The 21,694-nt window shown below is 32.2% G+C and overlaps 3 protein-coding genes across 3 annotated transcripts; 1 reads left to right on the top strand and 2 right to left on the bottom strand.

Moving 5' to 3' along the window:
• Positions 1-203: 203 nt before the first annotated feature.
• LOC149903925 (RAB11-binding protein RELCH-like) lies at positions 204-14,175 on the bottom strand. Its single transcript, XM_090107697.1, has 16 exons — positions 13,725-14,175; positions 13,368-13,538; positions 13,069-13,229; positions 12,495-12,719; positions 11,213-11,526; positions 10,784-10,978; positions 7,242-7,404; positions 6,814-6,979; positions 6,129-6,500; positions 5,295-5,640; positions 4,747-5,031; positions 4,392-4,510; positions 3,829-3,985; positions 2,495-2,709; positions 1,898-2,024; positions 204-1,599 (listed from the first exon to the last, which is right to left on the bottom strand). Exons 1-16 carry the CDS (start codon positions 13,951-13,953, stop codon positions 1,380-1,382), a joined length of 3,465 nt encoding a protein of 1,154 aa, XP_089963823.1. The 5' UTR covers positions 13,954-14,175; the 3' UTR covers positions 204-1,379.
• A 1,049-nt stretch (positions 14,176-15,224) lies between these two features.
• LOC149903924 (uncharacterized) lies at positions 15,225-18,991 on the top strand. Its single transcript, XM_090108059.1, has 2 exons — positions 15,225-18,471; positions 18,775-18,991. Exons 1-2 carry the CDS (start codon positions 15,349-15,351, stop codon positions 18,913-18,915), a joined length of 3,264 nt encoding a protein of 1,087 aa, XP_089964185.1. The 5' UTR covers positions 15,225-15,348; the 3' UTR covers positions 18,916-18,991.
• Positions 18,992-19,229: 238 nt separating this feature from the next.
• Positions 19,230-20,644, bottom strand: LOC149903923 (transmembrane protein 170A). The gene has a single exon (XM_090108240.1). It carries the CDS (start codon positions 20,361-20,363, stop codon positions 19,965-19,967), a length of 399 nt encoding a protein of 132 aa, XP_089964366.1. The 5' UTR covers positions 20,364-20,644; the 3' UTR covers positions 19,230-19,964.
• Positions 20,645-21,694: the final 1,050 nt, after the last annotated feature.

The raw sequence follows: 21,694 nt of genomic DNA, 5'->3' as shown, positions 1-21,694 counted from the left end.
CATGCCAAAGTACTGACGTTTGAAGTATTAATTTATTTTTTTTATTCATTTGTATTTTAAATAAAGAAGTGAAATTGAGTGACCAAATAAAGGACGCTTCATTGTTTCAAAATAGATTATTATTTGAATAAAATATAATAAGACTTTGTTTAAATTGGCTGATGACATCGAGTTACCCCATTTTTGTATAATCACCCGTAAATATATCTCCGATCAGAAATGTTACATAGATATCGATTTGAACGTGACAACGTCCGATTGTGCTTCTTTGTCGTTCGTTCCGCGCTCTCGCTCGCACTTCAAGCCTTACACGGAACGCCTCAGAGCGAGGTAACGCCGCATGAGTCATGTTTTTTCGTGCGTGCAGGTGGCTCTATCTAATTATAAGACGTTGTCACGTCAAAAAATAATAAGTTAAATACTGGATAGATAGTGTAAACTGTATTTTCTTGCGTGCACCATACGGCCCCTTTTGACGTTCTACATAGCATTTTTTTTTATTTTATATTTATACCTTTTAAATAATATACATAATAAAATAATATTATACCATTTAAACTTAACCTAAGAGTAATTTCATATTTGTACTGGTTCTTTTAAAGGATAGATGTCTATCACAAATGTTTAAGTACACAATGCCAATTGAAATATTGATTTGTAAATTAGAAAAAAAAATGGAATGTTTTCATTATCTTACAACCTAGACAGCTGCAATGGATAGAAACTACGAGTATTAGTTAATTTCAGAATATAACTTTGTATATAATAAATTAAAATAATATTAATTATTCTTAACACTTAAACATTGAGATGAGTTATAATGAAAAACTATTATAATGTCCTAATTTACACTACATAAGCTGAGTTGTTACTAGTATGAAAATATATATTAATCTTTTAATTTTTTATAAACTTTTTTAGTTGAAGACGTAGAGAAAATATTATTAATCTTTGCTACAGCACCTACATTTTAATCCCGTCACTTTTAAATAATTTTTGATCGCAAATAATATTTTATAAAACACTTCTGCTTTTTACCCGACTGCGACAGAAATAGGGTTTTGTTTCTTTGGCGCGCTCCGTAGCCCAAATGACTAAACTGCCAGAACACAGAGTGGCACTGGGTATATTAGTAATTATTATTAAGATCAGTTTAACGGGCCATCCCTCATTAATTATTTGAAACTAGGACATTTTTTCACCAGCAAACCTTGTTTCATTCGCACGCCCCCCTGAAAGTATCATCTAAGTGCCAAATGATCCGTGTAGCACTATGATTGGTGTTTTGAACAATATTCCTTTTTTAATTTTACCAAGGAGTTGGGATTTTTTTTTACTTTTTTTTCGTGACAGTAAAATATAATATATAATCTGTGCTACTATGTTTTCTTTTTGAATATATTCTGTAGGTTCATGTTGGTCTTCGACTGTTGGAACATCTGTGTGACTCGGCGGCCAACTTCTTGTGCCGCTTGTAAGTTCGTGGCTGGTTTTGGTGAAGGGACTCTTGGCGTTTCGTTTGTGATCACGTGGAGTAGCGCTTCAATGGCCGGCTTGTATTGTGTGAGGGGTGGGGATTGAACGCTTTCTTCTAGTTTCCTGGAAAGGAGTTAATACATTAGGTGTTTTAGTTGTAGATATTATAATTATATTGATTATTGTGGTCGTAGTTGTTCTATAATGTATAAATACAATGTATTATTACAATTTGTAGTTGTAAAATATCTGTGATCTGTGATGAATACTAAGCAATGAATAAAATATTTAAAAAATATTTCAATTTATTTACTTTCCACAAATTTACCACAAATAAACGAACGCAGGCGCACTGAATATTATACTGTACTATACTGCAAAATAGTATTGCAAAATCTCAATAAAAATACATATAACTTACCGTAAAGCTGGCAACAATGCGGGATGGTGGCTGCAGTGGTGTGTTGCCAGCTGTAAGCCCGGTGTTAGTGCAGCCACCAGTTCAGACGATAATTGCCGGTGGCATAACAGACATAGCAATGATACCGCTGTAATTAAATAGAAGTGATAACTATATTGCATAGAATATGACATACAGTTTATAGAATATCCTTTAAATAGTATTTAAACACAAATTATACATTTATTATTACATGAAATGGGTTGTATTAATGAATCTTGACATTTAATTAAGAGTCTTGGTAGTTTATATTTCAACAATATTTATTTATTTATTTATTTATTTACACATATTCTGACTGATTTAATTATTTACATATATTCTGACTTCGCTTTTCATGCTTATAAAAAAAATCATTAATTGAAAACGCAAACATTTTTTGAACAAATGTGCAAAATTCCCTCAAACGAAGCAAGTACATAAACCATACCTAAGATACAAGCCTTTAGACCATTTAATAGAAAACAAACCAAATGTATGTAAAACGTGCAACATAAATACAACTGTAACTGTGTAAAACAAATTGTTTTTAAATAAATATATTTTTCATTTTCAAACCTTTCTCAGACACAGCATGGCTTTCCACCGTCGGCAGGACCAATAATGTAAGCGCTTCAGCAGCTTTAGCGCCTTCTTTGCCCGACAGAGGGCGTGATTTCAATAGCTCTTCGAATGGCGGCCAACACACTGTCTGTAGTGACGTGCTTTGAGCTCGAACCACGCATGTTCGTGTTACACTGCCCCACGCTGATATTGCTGCTTCGCGGACAGAGCTAGGCATATTAAAATCTATTAGATTTGAGATATCTATACTAATATTATAAAGCTGAAGAGTTTGTTTGTTTGAACGCGCTAATCTCAGGAACTACTGGTCCGATTTGAAAAATTATTTCGGTGTTATATATCATCACGCTAAGACCAACGGGAGCGGGGCAATGCGGGTGAAACCGCGGAGCACAGCTAGTTTTTTATAAATATGAAAGATTGTCATTGTACATAATTATGGTAGTCAAGTTTTGCGGTATCGCACCCGCATGTCATGTCCGTATAAAGTAATGCGTTGGAACACAGCGGGATTTTAGTCGGTAATAATCCAACGTTTTTTTAATGCAGATGACTTATGCGATTAGATACTATTAACATTAAAAAAAAGTAATAGACTGAAAAATACATGTGTAAAATGTTTTTGAGCATAGTGAAGGCCTTTTGTTACGTTTCTTGAAACCTGTACTTCTACGTATTATACAATAACACAAGGTAGAGTGATAGAGGCACAAAAAGGCCCGTCCGATTAGGGCCCTTCTGGCCTCCTCCACTCAAGCGACAGCTCAAGCCGAGGTTCGTGGTCCCCGTCAAGGGGGGACGCCCTTGTGCATGTCGCTACCAGGGTGAACCTTCAGTTCACCCCCGCGTCCGCGTTAAAATGTAGAAGCCCTTCTGGCTAACATTGAGAGACACCACACAAAAAAAAAAAAAAAAAGGCACAAAAAGATGCTAACGTCATAGAATAGGTCAGACCGGATGCTTAGAACATTAGAACTAGTAACTCTACATGTATTTGATATCTCTACACAAGTTAGAGCGATAAAGTCATATATTATGAACTAGCTTTCCACCCGCAGCTTCGCCCGCGCAGTCAAAGAAAAACCCGCATAGTTCCCGTTCCCGTGGTATTTCCGGGATAAAACCTATCCTATTTCCCGGGATAAAAAGTAGCCTATGTCCTTTCTCGGGTATCAAAATATCTCTATACCAAATTTCATGCAAATTGGTTCAGTAGTTAAGGCGTGATTGAGTAACAGACAGACAGACAGAGTTACTTTCGCATTTATAATATTAGTATGGATTTGATAGTTCTACACAAGCTAGAGCGATAGTCACACAATACTCACACATCATCATCATAGAGCAGCGCAGTAACAGCCGGCAGTAAATGCCGTTCTATGCATTCATCGCTCACTTGCGCTATGTTCAATAACTCTGTGATCAAATTCGCTATGTACACCCGTATTGCGCTACCGCTGGTAGAGTCGCAGCTGCTGGCTGAAACTGGAAGTTTTGTAAATATTTATAAACTTAATATTAACTTTACGTTTAATGTTTCTAATTTCTATGCACATTTAAATTAGATCTCTTATCTGAGATACAGGTAATCTAGTTCAGAAGGCAGAGCAATATTGTAATGTTTTATTTGGAGTTTGAAGATTTTATTTGTGAAATCTTTGGACTAAAACAGACTGGTTAAAAATTAAAAATATATCTATTGTTTTTATTACTTTTTGTGTACCTAAATTGTGGTGCCTAAGTGGTGACATAAGGCAAAATTACTATTACATACAAGCTTTATAAGAAGTCGTGTATAGTTTTCGGGTTCAATAAATGAAAATTACCATTAATGTCAAATTACCAGTAAAGTTTTAGAGTTAGAGTTGAGTACATTAGGAATAATACTTACATTCTCTCAGACATTGTAAATAGAAATCTAAGACATCAGGTCTATGTTTTGCAAGCCACTTCAACGGTATAGATATTATTTTACTTGGAAGACTTCTTATACTACTGTACATAACCCACCTGAAAAACAAATAGTCATGAAGATACTATTATATTTTTCGTAAATCTGTAAATTTTACCATGTTTTTAAAGTAATAATCTCGTGAGAATTATTTCTTTTTTCCAGAATCTGCTTTCTTTTAATGTAAGATTTTAAATATAAGCACTTTTAATTTACTTTTTAATACTTTTTAATAATTGACATGTATAAGACCGGTTATACAAAATCCTAAGAACAGTTAGGTACAAATACTCACTTTTGCAAAAATTCCGACTGTTGCTCGCTCTCTTCCACAGAAAACACAATAGTGACTAAATATATACCAACAATAATAACACTGTCCACATTAACTGCGTGCAGTTTTTCCAATTTATTCTCCAAATCATTAATAATATTCAGGAATATTGGATTCATCACTTCTGTTGTAAAATGTACGCCGAAATTGTATACGTAACTACTGAATAAAGTTATAAGAAGCTCATATATTGCAGAGTGATTTAGTATTTTGGATGTGGTCGCTATTTCTAATATTTGCTTAATTCTGAAAAAAGTATATAAAATTGAGAAATTATATTAGACGTCTTACATTGGTAATAACGATAGTCTTACTATATTTGAAAAGGTCATTTGTTCGTGACTTAGAAGACAACTAATTCATAAAATTGGTTTACAACAATTAATACAATAATAATCGTAGATCTCTTCAATCCTCATCAGTCACTACTCACTAGAGTTAAATATAATAATTTTGTAAGATTTTTCAATAAAAAAAAAATAATAAAAACAACCAATAAAAATACTCACACTTTCACAAACCAAGTTAGCTCCGCCCACCGCACATCTGGTTTCTCTTTCAGCAAGCTATTCATAGCCACTATCAAGTTCTTAGCATCATAACTGTCGCTCATATAACACTGTAAATCTATAAAACTCTCTTGTTCGCACAATAACACGTCTTGTAAGTTAATCTCCATATCACAGTTGTGGGTCATTTCTTTGACAATTTGTACGTTAATTACATACGCTAGTTTGGCTAGAACTAAAACTCTTAGAACCTCTAGATATAATAGCACAGTCTTCCATTCGCCTTCTGTACTCGATTTCACTAGACTCGATATTATTCGGCTGTATAGTGATGATGAAAATTTACCTGAAATAATGTTTGGTCCTTTTTTATGTTCAAACTTTATGGTTATTGGACATTATGGCGCGTTTTATTCAATAATTGCTATTTTACTAAAATAATTTAATTTAAGTATACAAGTAGGGTTGATCTTCAGAGAAGAGCATTTAAGTAACTTATTTTCGTCAAAACCAAACTTAAAATTATTTTTTACGAGCAAAGTTAGTTTGGTAAAATTTTCCTAATTTTTAACATAAATTGACTAACTTAACGGGGAAGTAAAGTAACTTTAGTTATACACTAGCTGCTCCCCGCGGTTTCACCCCCGTGGCTTCGCTCCTGTTGGTCGTAGCGTGATGATATATAGCCTAGAACCTTCCTCGATAAATGAGCTTTCTAACACCGAAAGAATTTTTTTAAATCGGACCAGTAGTTCCCGAGATTAGCGCGTTCAAACAAACAAACTCTTCAGCTTTATAATATTAGTATATATAATAGGATGAAAAATTACATACCAGCCATCAGAGCACTCCTAGCCAACACAGGAAAAAAAACACCCACTGTATCCTTCACAATCCGATCAACGGGGTCCTTCAAGAAGTTGAACAGTATATTCTCCAACTGCCCATACTTATGTTCCGACGTTGGACAGATTAAACAGGCCGCTCTGAGACCCAACACTCGAATCTCAATTTCACTTGATTCACACATTAAAACAACCAAACTTAGCAGTAAAGATGTGCATAGTTCTATAGGAACATATGGGGCTATGGCCAGACATATTTGACTGGCTAAAATCCTGCGTTCTGGCGACCTGGATGCTAACAATTCAGCTATGGAAGATAGAACTTCGCCACTACCCCCCCATTTCACTATGAGGCATGTTGCTGGAATGGAAATTTATATTTAAATGTGTAACATATTTCTGTACATATGTTTGTACTTTCATCACATAAAAATAATTGAACAAAAAAATTGTTATAATTTATTGTATGGGGTTCACAATATTACGTCGATTAACATTTATGCTTATTTATTTTTTATTTATTAAAAAAAGGTCCATCAACAGTTGTTGCATATGCATCCTTCGCGCCAAACAACCTTATAAAACATAAATTACTGTTCTATTGAACTTTAAATTAAATAATAAAATATAAAATCGCAAGTACTAAATTTATCTCTATTAAAACCTAAAATTACCTTCACATATAATTTTAGCGTCAGGCGGGTCCGGTTTCTTAAACAGCGTAAGTAAAGTATGCAATAATTTAGCCCGTTTTGCGTCAGCTGGCGGTAACAACACAATGGCCGCTGATAATAAGGCTGCTGATTCGCTTCTCCTACCGACCAATGTGTGTGGAAGGATCTAGAAAAAGAATTGTTTAGTGTTACGACAAACTTAATTATAATTAAAATTGCTCAATAAAAAAAAATAGCGTATAATTAAGAACTTCTTTTACCATACTGTTTCATATTTATACTGTGACCTGACTAACTATAATTCGATTTATGATTATACAGCTAAGTTTTTTGAGTATTTAGCATACCCTTAGCATACTTATAATTCGCAAATATTTCTGTAAGAAATTTAAAACTTAAACATCCTTCATAATATTAAACTTACTTACCCGCGGTAAAGTATCCGCTACAAGTTGTAATAAAGCCGGCAATAGAATTGGCTTATCATTGTTCACTAATTCTGTTAACAGATCATTTGACAGAGCTTCATTCATATCCAACGTTTCATTACACCACGTCAGTAATGACTCCTTTAAATTATTTGGTAAGCCACTAAAAAAAAAATTAGTGTATGAGTGTTAAATATCTCAATTAGAAATAAGATATAATATAATAATATGTTACATGTTCCGTCAATTATCACAGAAATTACTAAAAGTATAAAAAAGTAAGTAGTTATATAATATACTAGCGACCCGCCCCGGCTTCGCACGGGTGCAATGCTGATACTAAATACACTACAGAAAAATTGTGAACGTTGTATAGGTATAAAAATATAGCGGCCCGCTCCGGCCTCCGGCATCGCAGGGGTATAAAATACATAGCCGGGCGGCCGCAAACATGGGCGTAGCTAGCCATAGGCACAGGGTGGGGCAAAAAAAAAACTGGCCAAGTGCGAGTCGGATTCGCGCACCGAGAGCTCCGAACAAACCTACTTGTTATTATGTTGTAACTCTAAAATAGATTTTTTAGCAATTTTCCCTTTATCTGTGCTATAAGACATTGCTTTTAACCAAATTTCAAGACTGTGTTCACGGGAAGTACAATGTAGGTTTTGATTCCCTTGCGAATGTCGAAATTTGCGATAATTTGCAGCATAAAATGGATCTTTTGATTGTGTTGGTTGAAGTTTGATTTTTTCACAGCTTTAAGCGACCGTAGGCTTGAGTATTCGATATAAATTTCAGCTTAATACCTCCACGCGTTCCTGAGAAAAAGTGTGTTGATAGACAAACCGACAGGCAGACTTTGTTGTCCTTCTGTCAATCTGTCTTAATATACCTTTTCTTTTCAAGAACGCGTGGCGGTATCAAGCTGAAATAATAATGAATAAATCAAAACAAACAAAAGATACAGCCGTTTATGTTGCAAATTTCATCCCTATTATCTTTCTAATACAATAATATGATTCTCTTTTACCATAAAATATAGGTACTAAACATGTCTATACAAAATAAACCATTTCAAATGGTAGACATAACTCAGTAAATAAAGCAAAACCTTGCACTTCCGATCCAATTTCATGTTTGTTTTAGGTTAATGGTCACTTATTGACCACAAAAACACAAAATGCTGACAGATCCAGGTGGAGCTTTGCTCGCAATCTTATAGTTTTTGACCGATATCTCGAAAACTATCCACTTTAGGGCAAAAGTTACTTAGACTTTTTTGTAAAAAGTAAAATTTCGCATCATTTATACTCTGTAAACTTTTTTGTAAAACGTACTATTTACGGTTTATGGCCTATAAATTTAATGAACCGGTTTTTCGTTCAAATATTGGATGTACATGTACATAGTTTTTAGATCACTTTATTCTCTACAACTTTTGTTTGAATTTTTTTTTGAGTGCCCATATTTTTTGAGTTGTTCTACGTAGGTATAGTGTAGAAATGCCGCCGCTCGGCGGGTGACGCGGCAGGCCAAAAGTAGAAAAGTTTTTTAGGGATGTAATGAAAACGAAGAAGAAATTTCCAATGCAAGTGGATTTTCACCGTTTCCGAAACGGCAAAATTTTTGATTTTTTTTTACTAATAGAAAAAATTTTAATGCATATATTTTTAAATATTTTCGTTCCATTTTCTTTTATTTTATTCTTGCATCCGAATATAAAATAACTACTCAATATTATTTTGTTGTACAAAATATATACGAAACATAAATACCTTGAACTTTTATATTTTTCGCTAAACGTTAAATAACTCAAAAAGCATTAGAGAAAAAGTTTCAAATAACGTTATATTAATAAATGGATAATGCATATCACAGCATATGTATATAGTAATGCCTAGGCATTTCATTGATTAATCCCATATTTTAAGAGTCCGTATCGATTTTAGAGTGATTTTTTCTTGTTTCTGTAACTAATTCTTTATGAGCTCGTTTAAAAAAAACTAAATTAGTAACAATGTGTTAAGTATAATATCTTAAATTAAAAATTCATTCAATATATAAAATGTGTCCGAGACAATTTATTGATTTTCATTGTCCAGTTTGTTTAATAGCCAATAACCTGAGGCAGGCGTGTTTCAATTTTTTCGATGCGGGACGTTCGTGTCTTTGTAGTTTAGTTTACACGGAATTTAAAAGAAGAAGTTGTCTTATAAAATATACAACAACTAAGACACTGAGAGTTGAGACACCCTAAAAAGTGTTCGAAGTACTTTTATTCAAAAATTCATTATAAGTATAAGAAGTAAGTTTACAAAGATGTAAAATTTTACTATCTACAAAAAATTCCCAATATTTTTTGCCTTAAAATGGATAGTTTCCGAGATATCGGCCAAAATCTTTTATGTAAGATTTCAGGCGTAGCTCCACCTGGATCTGTCAGCATTTTGTGCTTTTATGGTCAGCAACTTAACCTAAAACAAAAGTGAAATTGGATGGGAAATTTAGTGCGAATTTGGATAAATAAAAACAGTTTTGAATGGGGTAACAGTACTACACTACTTTTTCTGGCACCAAAAGTGGTTTAAATCATGTAACATAGAATCGCAAGCTTTTTGTTAATATCGTATTTTTTTGTGTCGACTGACATCTTTCGAGTGAGAATTTTTTAACGGATATTAAGTTTTGTAGTCAGTACCTAGATAATTAAGTTTTTTAGATTTGGTTAGGTACCTTCCAGGTCAGAGCCAGGGTGGGGCAAGTGCCCCACCCTGCCCCACCGTGGCTACGCCCATGGCCGCAAACGCTACGTCCTGCAATTTTTAAATCTGTAATATCTTCGAAAATATTCACTTAAATCATACGGTGTAAAGGGCCATATAGATCTATATTAAATGAACAATGTATCCATGGTATTTAATTGGTTAAGGATTAATGCTGTATTGGTTAAAATCGCTTCGAAAATTAGCCATTATTTGTCGTAAAAAGTAAATGACAAAAAAAAGTTATTGTGGGTTATCCATAAGAGATAGACATATACCATCGCGGACTTTTCTGTAGACCTTTTCAATGTGTATAATACTTAGTAAATTATTTTGATAAAACTCGTAGGGTTCAGCCTGCGTTTGCAATGTAAGCGGAATAAATGTAATTTTTTACGACATCACATTAGAAACCTCAAAAATAAAAGTACTTCTCCACTACTTAATGGATCTTATTATACATATAAACCTTCCTCTTGAATCACTCTATCTATTAAAAAAAACCGCATCAAAATCCGTTGCGTAGTTTCAAAGATTTAAGCGTACAAAGGGACATAGGGACATAGGGACATAGGGACAGGGAAAGCGACTTTGTTTTATACTATGTAGTGATTCTGTATATAAAAAATTAGATTTTTTTCTTGTATTTGAAGTTCACATGAAAGTACCATTGAACAGAAATATTAAACATACACAGTTTGTGTAATAAGAAACTGACTAGCCTAAAATATATATGTATTTCAAATCACAAGCAATTTATTGATCTTCAGAGTAATTTACCTATCAATCCACATCTCTTTAGAATTCTCCACGATATTATATTCATATTGTAACCGCGTCCATTCGCCCGCGTCATTTATACTGAGTGTATCATCGAGAGTGGTGACACTACCACGTCTTAATGGGGAATCTCTTACACTACCGTCGAGCAATGCTGGCTCTATTGAACTTGTATTTGAGCCCTCTTTCTTTGTCCTAAAATTAAAGAAGTCATTATTTGAAGTTATTGAATATGTTATTAATTTATTATGCATAAAATAGTTTGTTGTAATGTTGTAGATTGTATAGAACACTTGCTAAACTCTAGTATTCTTAAATAGCATGTATGTCATCAATAATAATTAATAATAATAACTTATCATCATGTTTAAAAAAATGTATGAATAAAAAATATACTTACAATAAATACTTAACATGTATTATACTTACATATGTTTCTCACTTTCTATCATTTCAAATTGATCAGGAGTAGCACTATGAGTTGAATTACTACTTCCATAGTGATTTTCCGCCGCCATACAAGTGATTGGTTTCTCTAATTGTTGTTCAAGCCTTGTTTGTACTGCATCTAATTTATCACTAGGGATTTGTAGTTCTAAAACTTGTTTCTCTGACACTGGACTAGTTAATGAGTTGAGGCTGACAATAGCAGCGTCATATAGCTTTTGGAAATTTAACTTCTCTGTTTCTAGGGCAATAATTTTCTGTTTCAGTAGATTTATTTCCTCAGCTTGGATAAGTATCTGTAAAAGTGCATTGATATTAATTATAAGTAATATTTTTAAATATTAATATTATAAGTAATATCTATACATATTAATATGTATTTTTAAATATAAATCATCAGTAAAAATATTCACTGCGTCACATTGTGACGCACGTGCCATATAAGAAGGGAGATCCTCCCAAAAAAACCAAAGGTTGATGCAACGAACGTTATAAAACCTATGGAAGGAAAGGCCTTCTAATGGACGGAATCAAGTGAATCTAACTCAGAGGTTTCTATGTCATTAAATGATTCATTATCAGACTATAACACCCTTGAAGACTTATTAAGTAGTGATTCAAAAAATGCTAAATTGAATCTAAATGCAACTTAATCTGATGTAATGGACGAGATAACGATGTATTCTGAATGGCAAAACCAATCGCACTTACAAAATCTAAAAAATAAACCGAATATAAATTACATAGAGAGTAACCAATGTATTTTGCTCGAAAATTCTGGTAAAAAAGGGTTGAATAAAGTAACTGTCAATTTTAATTCATTTGGCTTTTTAATTCATCTTAATGATGATCATGACCCTGCTAATGAGTATTTAGAACAAAAAACTATACAGAGGGAAATATACCAATATTTCAAGGCTAGATTCAAATGGATGAGAACAAAGAATACAAAGTGTTATGTAACATGGGAACTATCAAATCGTCGCCACCAGTTAAAAAGTTTAAGTTACCTTTTACAACATTTTCGTTAAGTACAAAAAAATGAGAAATACTCAATTACTGTAAGTTGAAATTTATATTTAATATTATATAATAAATTGTAAATCGTAATGAAGATATAATGGACAGTTATATACTTTAAATAATAGAATAACATAACTAAGTGCTCAAGTCTTTAAATTAATTAAAATAATTACTATCTACATATTTTGTTACATCCATATTCTTCAATAGTTCTTAATAAAGAAAGAATACAAAAAATTACCTCATGGTTCCAATCAGAATCATTATCTATGGTCGTTTGACAGCTCACACACACATTCTCATCCAAATCTGTTTGGCATTCAGCATCTGACCAATAATCACTATCATATTGTGTAGCCACATCATATTTTGGAACATTCACAGCAGTTGTACTGCCTCTGAACAATGATATTAACCCTGAGGGTCGCGGCATGTTCAATCCTACATCGTCCCAGTCTTCAAATTCCTAATGAATGTTGGTTTGAATTAAAAAATATACAATGAAAGACATGAGAGCTGATTCCATACATTGCATAAAGAACAATTTATCGGCAGTTACCAGACTTGGATACTTAATTTTTGTTTTCATTTGTAAGCTCTGTACACTAGAGTTCTTTCACTTCATAATTTGTTTTTTATTACAAAGCATTTTCTCAAATTAGCCTTGAACATTTTGAAAGAAAATAAGAATTGAACATTATCCATAACACTCATTAACTTACGAAAGCAAATAGATACAATTATTTTCATGAGAAGAGAATTAAAAAGTGAATGTTGATGTTCACTTCAAAGCATATTTTATATATTCAATTTACCTGGTCTGGATTTTCATCTGAGAATGTAATACTTGTGAGTTTATAATCTTGTAATAGTAAGTATTCATTTATCAAAAAATTAAGAGCTCGCTTTTCATGTGGTTTCAATGATTTCTGATTAAAATTATTTTTTACATTTTTATCTAAAGTTGATTCACCATCTGTAAAATCATAAACACATTTTTTCAGAACCCTTTTTTAAGAATAACATAATAAATAGCGTTTGCCAAAACATAATTTAATTTAATGACATTCATACACAATATACATATTATGGTTAAAAAATATTTTTATCTTACCAGCAAATTGGGTCAAATTGGCTCTCAATGAATTGATTGTTTCTTTAGCTTTTCTCAACTCAAACTCCAGTACCGCTATGTCTCCACCACTCCCGAGGCGATCACCGCCACCATCCTCAGAATATCTAGCAGTATCTAACGAATCTAGGGTGGCTATGCTGGGTGTACGATCTAAAACACATATTATTTTTTTTAAACATTCTCAAACTTTAAGTGCTAAACAAATAACAGACAATATTAATTCATTCAGTGAATATTGTATTTTAAAATTGCATACATTGATAGAAACATTCTAATAATAAAAAAAGTATCAAAGGTTTAAATTTCTATTCAGTGCTCCAAAATATAAAAACTTACGCATAGAACTCATCTCAGATGCTCTAGAAACATGTTGCTCGAAGTTGCCGGGGTTAGAAAAAAATTCTCTCAATTGCGGAAGTTCTTTGCCACTCTCTACCAATTCTGTATGAAGTTCGAGGGCCGTCAAAAAGTAATGATCCTTTAACAATTTTGTTGCAATATCTTCATAATTGAGATGGGGTGCGGCAGCAAAAGAAGTTTCTTCTAAATCCTTATACGGATTCATTTTTACACTTCTTACAATATTACGGAAATTATATCATCAAAGATACATGTATGAAGTTTGACTATGACAATTTTAAATACAAACATTAAACTGGATATTATCTACGTTACAGCTGATTGTGATCATAACAAGTAATTTGAAATCCGTATTTTATCCAAATTTTCGTGTTTATTTTCTTTATTTTGTTGTTTCCATATCTATATTCTATAGAAAAGTGACATGACATGACAATGTAAATTTGACATATTCGACATGTCATATGAGATGACATTAGAGGATACACAATTTTTTTTAAGATTTAATTGCAAGAGACACATGCTACGGACACATGACAAAAAACTTTGATTGTTAACTACTGTAGGGTACTTGCCACGAAAAAAGTCCACTGTGTAAAGCGAAAAGTTGGGCCTATTGGCACAGGCCTATGGGCTATGGCCTATGGTAAAATAAAGTTAACGAGTTATTCCCTGTGGTTATTCCCGTTTACCATCATGACCCGTAGGGTTCATAAAATGAGGCTATGATGAAACTGTACCAAAATAAATGTGTTTAATTTACAATATAACTCAAACAAAGTTTATTATTCGTTGGTTTGTCCTCAGCAAACCGGTCTGAAAATTAATGGTGTAACGAGTGCACTGTTCGTTATTCGCTTCAATAATTAATGGCCTACGTGTTCGAGTGATTGTGTAAACTGTAAATTTCAACAATATTTTGAAGGCCATTGCTGAGGACATCTGCATCAGTGCGCCCATTATGGAGCACTTTGTGTTTACATTCGTCGAAACGACATGTGCATGTACGCGTAGAGTGCTATGTGGGCTAAACCTAACTTAGATCTAATTTACTAACATTAATTTTAAGTTATTTCTTATTCTACTAACGGTTCAGTGTTATCCGTACATTATAAAAAAAAATTGGTTGTCTGTAAAGTCGATTTACTGACGATAGTTGAACGTGACAACGTCCGATTGTGCTTCTTTGTCGCTCGTTCCGCGCTCTCGCTTGCACTTCAAGCCTTACACGGAACGCCTCAGAGCGAGGTAACGCCGCATGAGTCATGTTTTTTCGTGCGTGCAGCCGGCTCAATCGAATTATAAGACGTTGTCACGTCAAAAGATAAATATAAAAATCCACCATTAAAAAAGTTGATTGCCGTAGACTTAAATTATATTATCTATATTTGTTTATTTACTCTGTGGTGATACATTAGAGATTTGGCAGTTGACAGTTGACACTAGGCAAATTTCAATTTGACTGCAAGTTGCAACCCAAAAGCTAGGATGTAAACAAAACACAAATTATCTTTAATTTTCTTCTTTGTAATAAAATTATTCTTAAAAATAAGAATCAGTTTTATGTTTAGTTTCGCTGATTTTGAATAGAAGAAGCAAAATGGGGGAGAATTATTTCTGTTTAAAAAGAAAACTGGAGGAGCTTGGATACAACAACAATTTACCTGTTGAAGCTGTAAGCTTAGTAGAATGTATTTTAGCTGACTTGTTGCAGACTACTCGAAGTTTACAACATTATATGGATCTATCAAAAGAAGCTTTGCTACAGAGAGATAATTTAATGATCGAATTAGAACCGTACAAGTGTGATAATGCTAAATTAATTCAAGAAAACAATCAACTACATCGCGAAATTATTCAACAAAAAGAAGAACATTTAAGACTAGTGAAAGACAGTCAAAGGAAAATTAAATCACTATCTGAAGATTTAATGAAAAAAGATAACTTGATAAGTAAATTGCAACATGACGTCAGGGATTTAAGCCTTAGAGGATTGTGTGCTGAAACACTAAGCAGCCGTAATCGGAGTAAGAGGAAGGATGCTGGGGATAACACTGGTGTTTCAAAAATTTGTATATGTAATGATAAAAATGACTATTCAGGGAAAGATACAGAACTATCAAGAACAATTCAGTCTTTACAAGAGAAAATTGAAAGTTATAGTGATGAAATTATATTACTAAAAAATCAAGTGGACCATAGGGATAATGAAATTATAAGACTCACTATTTTATTAGAAGGTGGAAGGCCAATCTCTGCAATTTCAAAAGATTTTTATACCGACAAACCTGAGAACAAAATACATAATTTAATGAAACAAGTTAAGGAGTTAGAAAAGTCCAATGAGCAATTTAGGGCTGAACTAGAAAAAAGTCTAGAAAAACAACATGAAGCTATGCTTAGAGCTCTTGATCTTGCTGACAAAAATAAAGGTCTAAAAGATGAATTGAAAAAAATGGACACATTGGCTTTAAAAGTTGAAGATGACTGCAATAAAAGACTTGCTGCTACAATGAATGAAATTAATACATTACAAAATAAAATTGAAAATTTGGTTTTAAGGAACTCAAAATTAGAAAGGGATTTATCGGAAATAAACTTACGAGATCAGTCTCCAAAAAACAACATGAACCAAACTTCAGCACAAACACATGACAATCAAAAGGCTGCTTTCTTAAAAGAAATTCAGGATCTTGTAGAATTAAATAAAAGCCTACAAGATAAAATCTTTACTTTATCCCAAACAAACAAGATTCAACAAAATAAACTAATCAATAATTATGAGTATGACATGTCTAGTTCAAGATGCCTAGCAAAAACTGATTTGCAAAAACTACTTGAGGATGAAAGAAAAAAGTATGAAAGATACATATATGATGTTCAAGATAAATTAAATGAGGCCATGAATTTATTCAATAAACATTTTAAAAGCAATGAGAAAATCTCAAATCCAAATTCACCATCCGAAAATGCTTTCATAAAAGACTTACATTTAAAATTATGTGAAAGTGAACAAAAAATGTTGATGCTGAAAAAAGAAAATGAGGATTTAAGAAAAAATGCAATCTTTAAAGAAGATGGCAACAAAAACAATTATAAAGATATAGTTAGACATTTAAATATTGAAAATGCAGAATTGTCTAAAGAAAATATATCACTAAGCCAGCAACTTAGTCAATATAAGACAAGCAGAACAGAAAATTATGATAAGAGCACCTACCTTCAAGACGAAAATGATAAATTAAAAAAAAAGATTGACTCACTTATAAGAGAAATAGACTCACTAAGAAGAGATAATCAAGAGCACAATATTCGATATAAAGATGCCCTGGATTCATGTGATAAACTCAAAAGAGATTTAGCTTTTAAACAGTCTCAAATTGAACAATTAGAAGAGGAAAATTGTTCTTATAAAGTGACAAACAGAACTGGAAGAGCTTCTGCTGATAGACTGCGTGACGAGTGCAATATGTTGAAAGATCAATTAAAAAAACTACAAAGTGAATTGATAAAGGAAAAAACACTAGCCAGTCAAATAAGAAACATTCAACAAGAAACAGAAAGAAGCACTACAGTATCACAAAATGAATTATTATGTACCCAAAAGAAGTTAAGTATGGCAAAAGATACTATTGAAGGCTTAGAGAAAAAATGTAAAGACTATCAAACAGAAATATCAGTACTGAAGAATGACAAATCTAATTTAATAGAAAATATAAAAATGATTGACAGGGAAAGAGATAAATTAGTTTTAGAATTAGATCAAAAGGCAGAAAATACAAGTATGCTAGAACAAAAACTTAAATCTCAGTTATTTGACATTAGCAAGCTGGAGAATGAAATATCAGACCTTAAGAGAAAATTAAATGTTAATAAAGTATCTGAACACAAAATTTCCGATTATGAATCACAAATGGCATTTTTAAATGGAGAAATATTGAGATTAACTCAGCAATATGATACAGCTGTAATAGAAAATAAACATCTACAGAATAGTTTGGCTGATGCTAATGGGGAATTAAAACTGACCAAAATTGAATTAGACAAATCTAGAAGAGAAGTGGACAGTCTCAAACAACAGTTACAACATTATGTTGCAGAAATTAGAAGGATAGAAGAACTTCTGTCTCAAAAAGAAGCAGATAGATCAGATATGTTGGAGCAATTTGCAAGTTTGTCTGTGGAAGCCAATATTTTAGAGAACACAAATCATTCCCTTGAAAGTGAGTCAGCTTCAAAATCATTGCAACTTCAATCATACATTTCAAAGATACAAAGCTTAGAAGAAAAGGTCCTAGATAAAGATAGAATTATAGAAACCCAGTCTGCTCGAATTGCTTCAATGACCTGTAAGATAAATGCATTAGAAAATGAAGTAAGATTGATATCAGAAGAAAAAATTGTTTTAGAACAAAATGTACAATATCTTAAGAAAATGTGTAAAAACTTACAAAGTGATCAAAAACAGGGCACAATTAGTAATGTGGACTCAGAATTAAAACTATATGAGAATAGAATAAAGTCTTTGTCAAATTCCAAATTAAAATTGGAGGAAGAAAAGAAGGACCTAATTGAAAAGATCTCAACAACTGAAAACCTTTTATCAAATGCAAGGAGAGAAATCATAGAATTAAAATTAGCATTACAGGATGCTACATCTGAAACCAAATCATTGCAGGAACGAATGAGCACATATAGTAGAAGAGAATCAGATTTGGTTGAGGTGAGTTTTTCATAAACATTATAAGCATCTAAAAATTATTATTATGTGGGTATTGCCATACAATTAAAAGTGCCCCTTGAACATATTGCAATAATCCACATATTTTGTACTGGCTGGAGCTCACAGTTTCATCTATGTACCACATTGTAATATGTATAATAATATAAGTAGAATTTGCAAATTTGTTAAATGTAAATTTTATTTTGGTGTAGGACAGTGAATAAATAGACTTTGATTCCAAGTCTTTAGGTATGATAGAAATGTTAAACAAAATACAATAAAAAATTTACCATCTCTTTTCAGAATCGTTTTACAAGAGAGGAGTTGGAATTACCGCTTTTACTTGATGAAACAATCCATGAAGAAAGTAATGAAGATGATGATAGTGGACGATCTCATGAATTGCGTACAAAGTCACATTATACACATGGAAGCACTTTGTAATAAACTTTTATAAATTTTGAGTCAGAGATGAAATTTGAAAATAATGTGTTACTTATAATTAGGATGTTATTTAATTTTAATAAAGTTTAAATGTCATATTTTTTTATTTTTTCTCAACCTCACTAATTGTAATTATGTTTTTTGTTAGATATATGATAAGTGTTAAGACCTTGACAGAAATTATACAAGTATATTCAGCAACCATTATGATTGTTTAAAAGATGAGATGCAGATAATTTGATAACCTTTACTTTTTTGTCTTGGAGAAAAATTACAAATGTTTGTGAACAAGGATTAAGTGAAAAAGGAACAGCAAATATTTACAAAACAGATTATTTATTTTGCTCATATATCAAATAAGTCCATACATTACATTTTTTACAGTTACATTTTATACAAATAAGAACAATACCTACCACTACAACTACATTGTATCAATACATTCTATTTTATAATTTATAAACACATGGCTTTGAAAACTGTAGAAAATGATAGTGTTTAATTTATGTACAATAAGTGGACCAATAAGTGACTTAAGTACAATTCAACTATTATTGAAATGTCAATTTTACAATATGTTTACCAAAAATGGATTTTTAATTTAAATAATTTAAATAAAATAATTTAAAAATTTTGGTATGTCGGTGGGAAATCACATCTAATATGGTGAAACATAAAGGAACAAGAATTTCGAGTAATGGAATGCTTAGTTACAAAAACTACATTATGCACAGAGGTCCTGACCTTATTATTCTATAGAATAATTACAACAGTCACCCCTTATTATGAATAATTAAGATTGTCATATCAGTTGCTAAGAAGATTCTTAATACATTTTATAAAATTTGATTCCTTATACAATACAAGCACACAACTATACATATATATTTATATTTTGACTAATATTGGTAAATTAATGAGTATTACCACACCAAAGCTGAATAATCTAGACGCTAAAAACATACATTTTAGCACCATTCCCCATTTATAAAGATTTATTCTATCATAATTGACATAACTTTACATATACATTGATACATTTTGTTTTTTTACAATGTAGCTAAAATCCTAGTAAAACCAATTCCTGCTCCTAGGACAGTCTGTCCTATTCCCCATATCATTGCATGTATCGGTGGCATTGTTAAATTGGCGGCTCGGTATATGAAGGCTATAGCGGCACTGCTTGCTACACCAGAAGTCACTGGACTCATAACACCCATTACAATAAGGAGTACCGGAAAAAACTTGCCGTATTTATGCTTTCTTAGTGTTCCAAACGCAACTAGTGCAGCACAGGTATGCACAAACACTGAGGAGCACAGAGACCAAAGAAACACTGGATACCACATTTCACCAAATGTATCTAAAGGGTCAACAGGAGTCAATTTTAGTATATCGACAAATGAATCGAATTCCGATACACTGAATTCTGACAACATGTCATACATGTTGTCTCATAGAGTCTGATGCATAAAGGCATCGGGGTAGCTGTTCTGATCACTAAATAATCTTATCAATTATTATTATGCGTTGATCAAAGACTTAAACACTCGCACTTTATTCGAAAATGTCGCTGCAAAATTATTAGACCTGTACTTATCGGAAAGACTGTTCATTTTTATATGATAAGAATACTAAATTATTAGTAATAAATACAATAAAAACTTGCTATTCGAAAATGTACAACTCGATATTCGTAGGTTCTGACATTTTGTTTTTGTTTGCTTTGACATATTTCATTATGTCAAGTTTGACAGATTAACGCAGTGTATAATTCGATAGATAATAAATACTCCAGACTCTCGGCACATTTTATACAGTCACAATCCCCGTTTTCCAATTACAGAGCATAATGCGACTCAGTGCCGCACAATGCCGAATTATGCTGATGCTTAATTGGAACGTGAAACGCACCAGCAGCAAGAAGCTTATATCTAATACACTGGAGATTGCACTATGACCATTAACTTGTCACAAGAAAATATAACCTTGAATGACGTCAGTGTTGTTTTTTGTCTCTTTCTGTGGGTGACCACACTGGTTTGTATATTCAGGATTTTTCGAAATAAAAAAAACTAAAAATCATGGTCTATAAATAATAACGACATATATTTTTAACAGTATTTATATTATAATATTACTGGTCAACTTACATGAATAATTATCATCTTTATAGGTACATACCATTTTAATTGGTAGAGAATGATAGTTTTAAATAACGCTTGATAACTTTTGATCTCATACTACGATTTTTTTATTAAAATGAGTGCTACATACATTAAAACATCGTTTTGGTTACTCAAGCTTCAGTCTAAAACTTTTCAATATTCCAAAGGGAGATATTCGAAGATAGATATTTGAATTTAAGAATGCAATATATTTTTGTTTACTTCAGTTCAGCCAATTGTCGTATATTTTAATACGGCAAATAAAAATACCTGCCGTATAAATCGTATTTTAAATGCCTATAAATACTTAAATGTGTGTTTTCTTAATAAAAAAAGGTTTCTTTTAATAGAAAGGGTTTTAGGTTAAAAGCAAAGAATTTTTTTAAAGATTGAGCGCCCTATAAGACTGAAAATACACAAACTAGTGCTTTTTTGCTGTTGGTATACTGCCTTTTCGAAAATTGAGTTGGCAACACTGAACATTATCGTCCGATAGCCACTGGGAATATCGGTGTCGGTTCCGATATCCGATATCGGACCGGACAATGTGAAAGACAGGCACATATTTCATACATTTTACTTCCCTCCGATATCGGATATCGGCTATCGGC

The sequence above is a fragment of the Colias eurytheme genome, chromosome 12, assembly GCF_061535395.1.
Source record: "Colias eurytheme isolate Ceu_HAF_F1 chromosome 12, ilColEury1 Martin Lab GWU primary, whole genome shotgun sequence".
In the NCBI taxonomy this organism is placed as follows: domain Eukaryota; kingdom Metazoa; phylum Arthropoda; class Insecta; order Lepidoptera; family Pieridae; genus Colias; species Colias eurytheme.
The sequence above is the reverse complement of the archived record's forward strand: the minus strand, read 5'-3'. Positions and strand labels throughout refer to the sequence as shown.

What these genes read in the sequence shown, in the direction of transcription:
- LOC149903923 (XM_090108240.1), bottom strand. Translation starts at nt 20,363, where the DNA reads ATGTATGACATGTTGTCAGAATTCAGTGTATCGGAATTCGATTCATTT.
- LOC149903924 (XM_090108059.1), top strand. Translation starts at nt 15,349, where the DNA reads ATGGGGGAGAATTATTTCTGTTTAAAAAGAAAACTGGAGGAGCTTGGA. An exon ending in GAGAATCAGATTTGGTTGAG is followed by an intron (nt 18,472 to 18,774) that starts GTGAGTTTTTCA and finishes ATCTCTTTTCAG; the next exon opens with AATCGTTTTACAAGAGAGGA.
- LOC149903925 (XM_090107697.1), bottom strand. Translation starts at nt 13,953, where the DNA reads ATGAATCCGTATAAGGATTTAGAAGAAACTTCTTTTGCTGCCGCACCC. An exon ending in CAATTTGACCCAATTTGCTG is followed by an intron (nt 13,230 to 13,367) that starts GTAAGATAAAAA and finishes ATGATTTTACAG; the next exon opens with ATGGTGAATCAACTTTAGAT. An exon ending in TAGGAGTGCTCTGATGGCTG is followed by an intron (nt 5,641 to 6,128) that starts GTATGTAATTTT and finishes ACATTATTTCAG; the next exon opens with GTAAATTTTCATCATCACTA.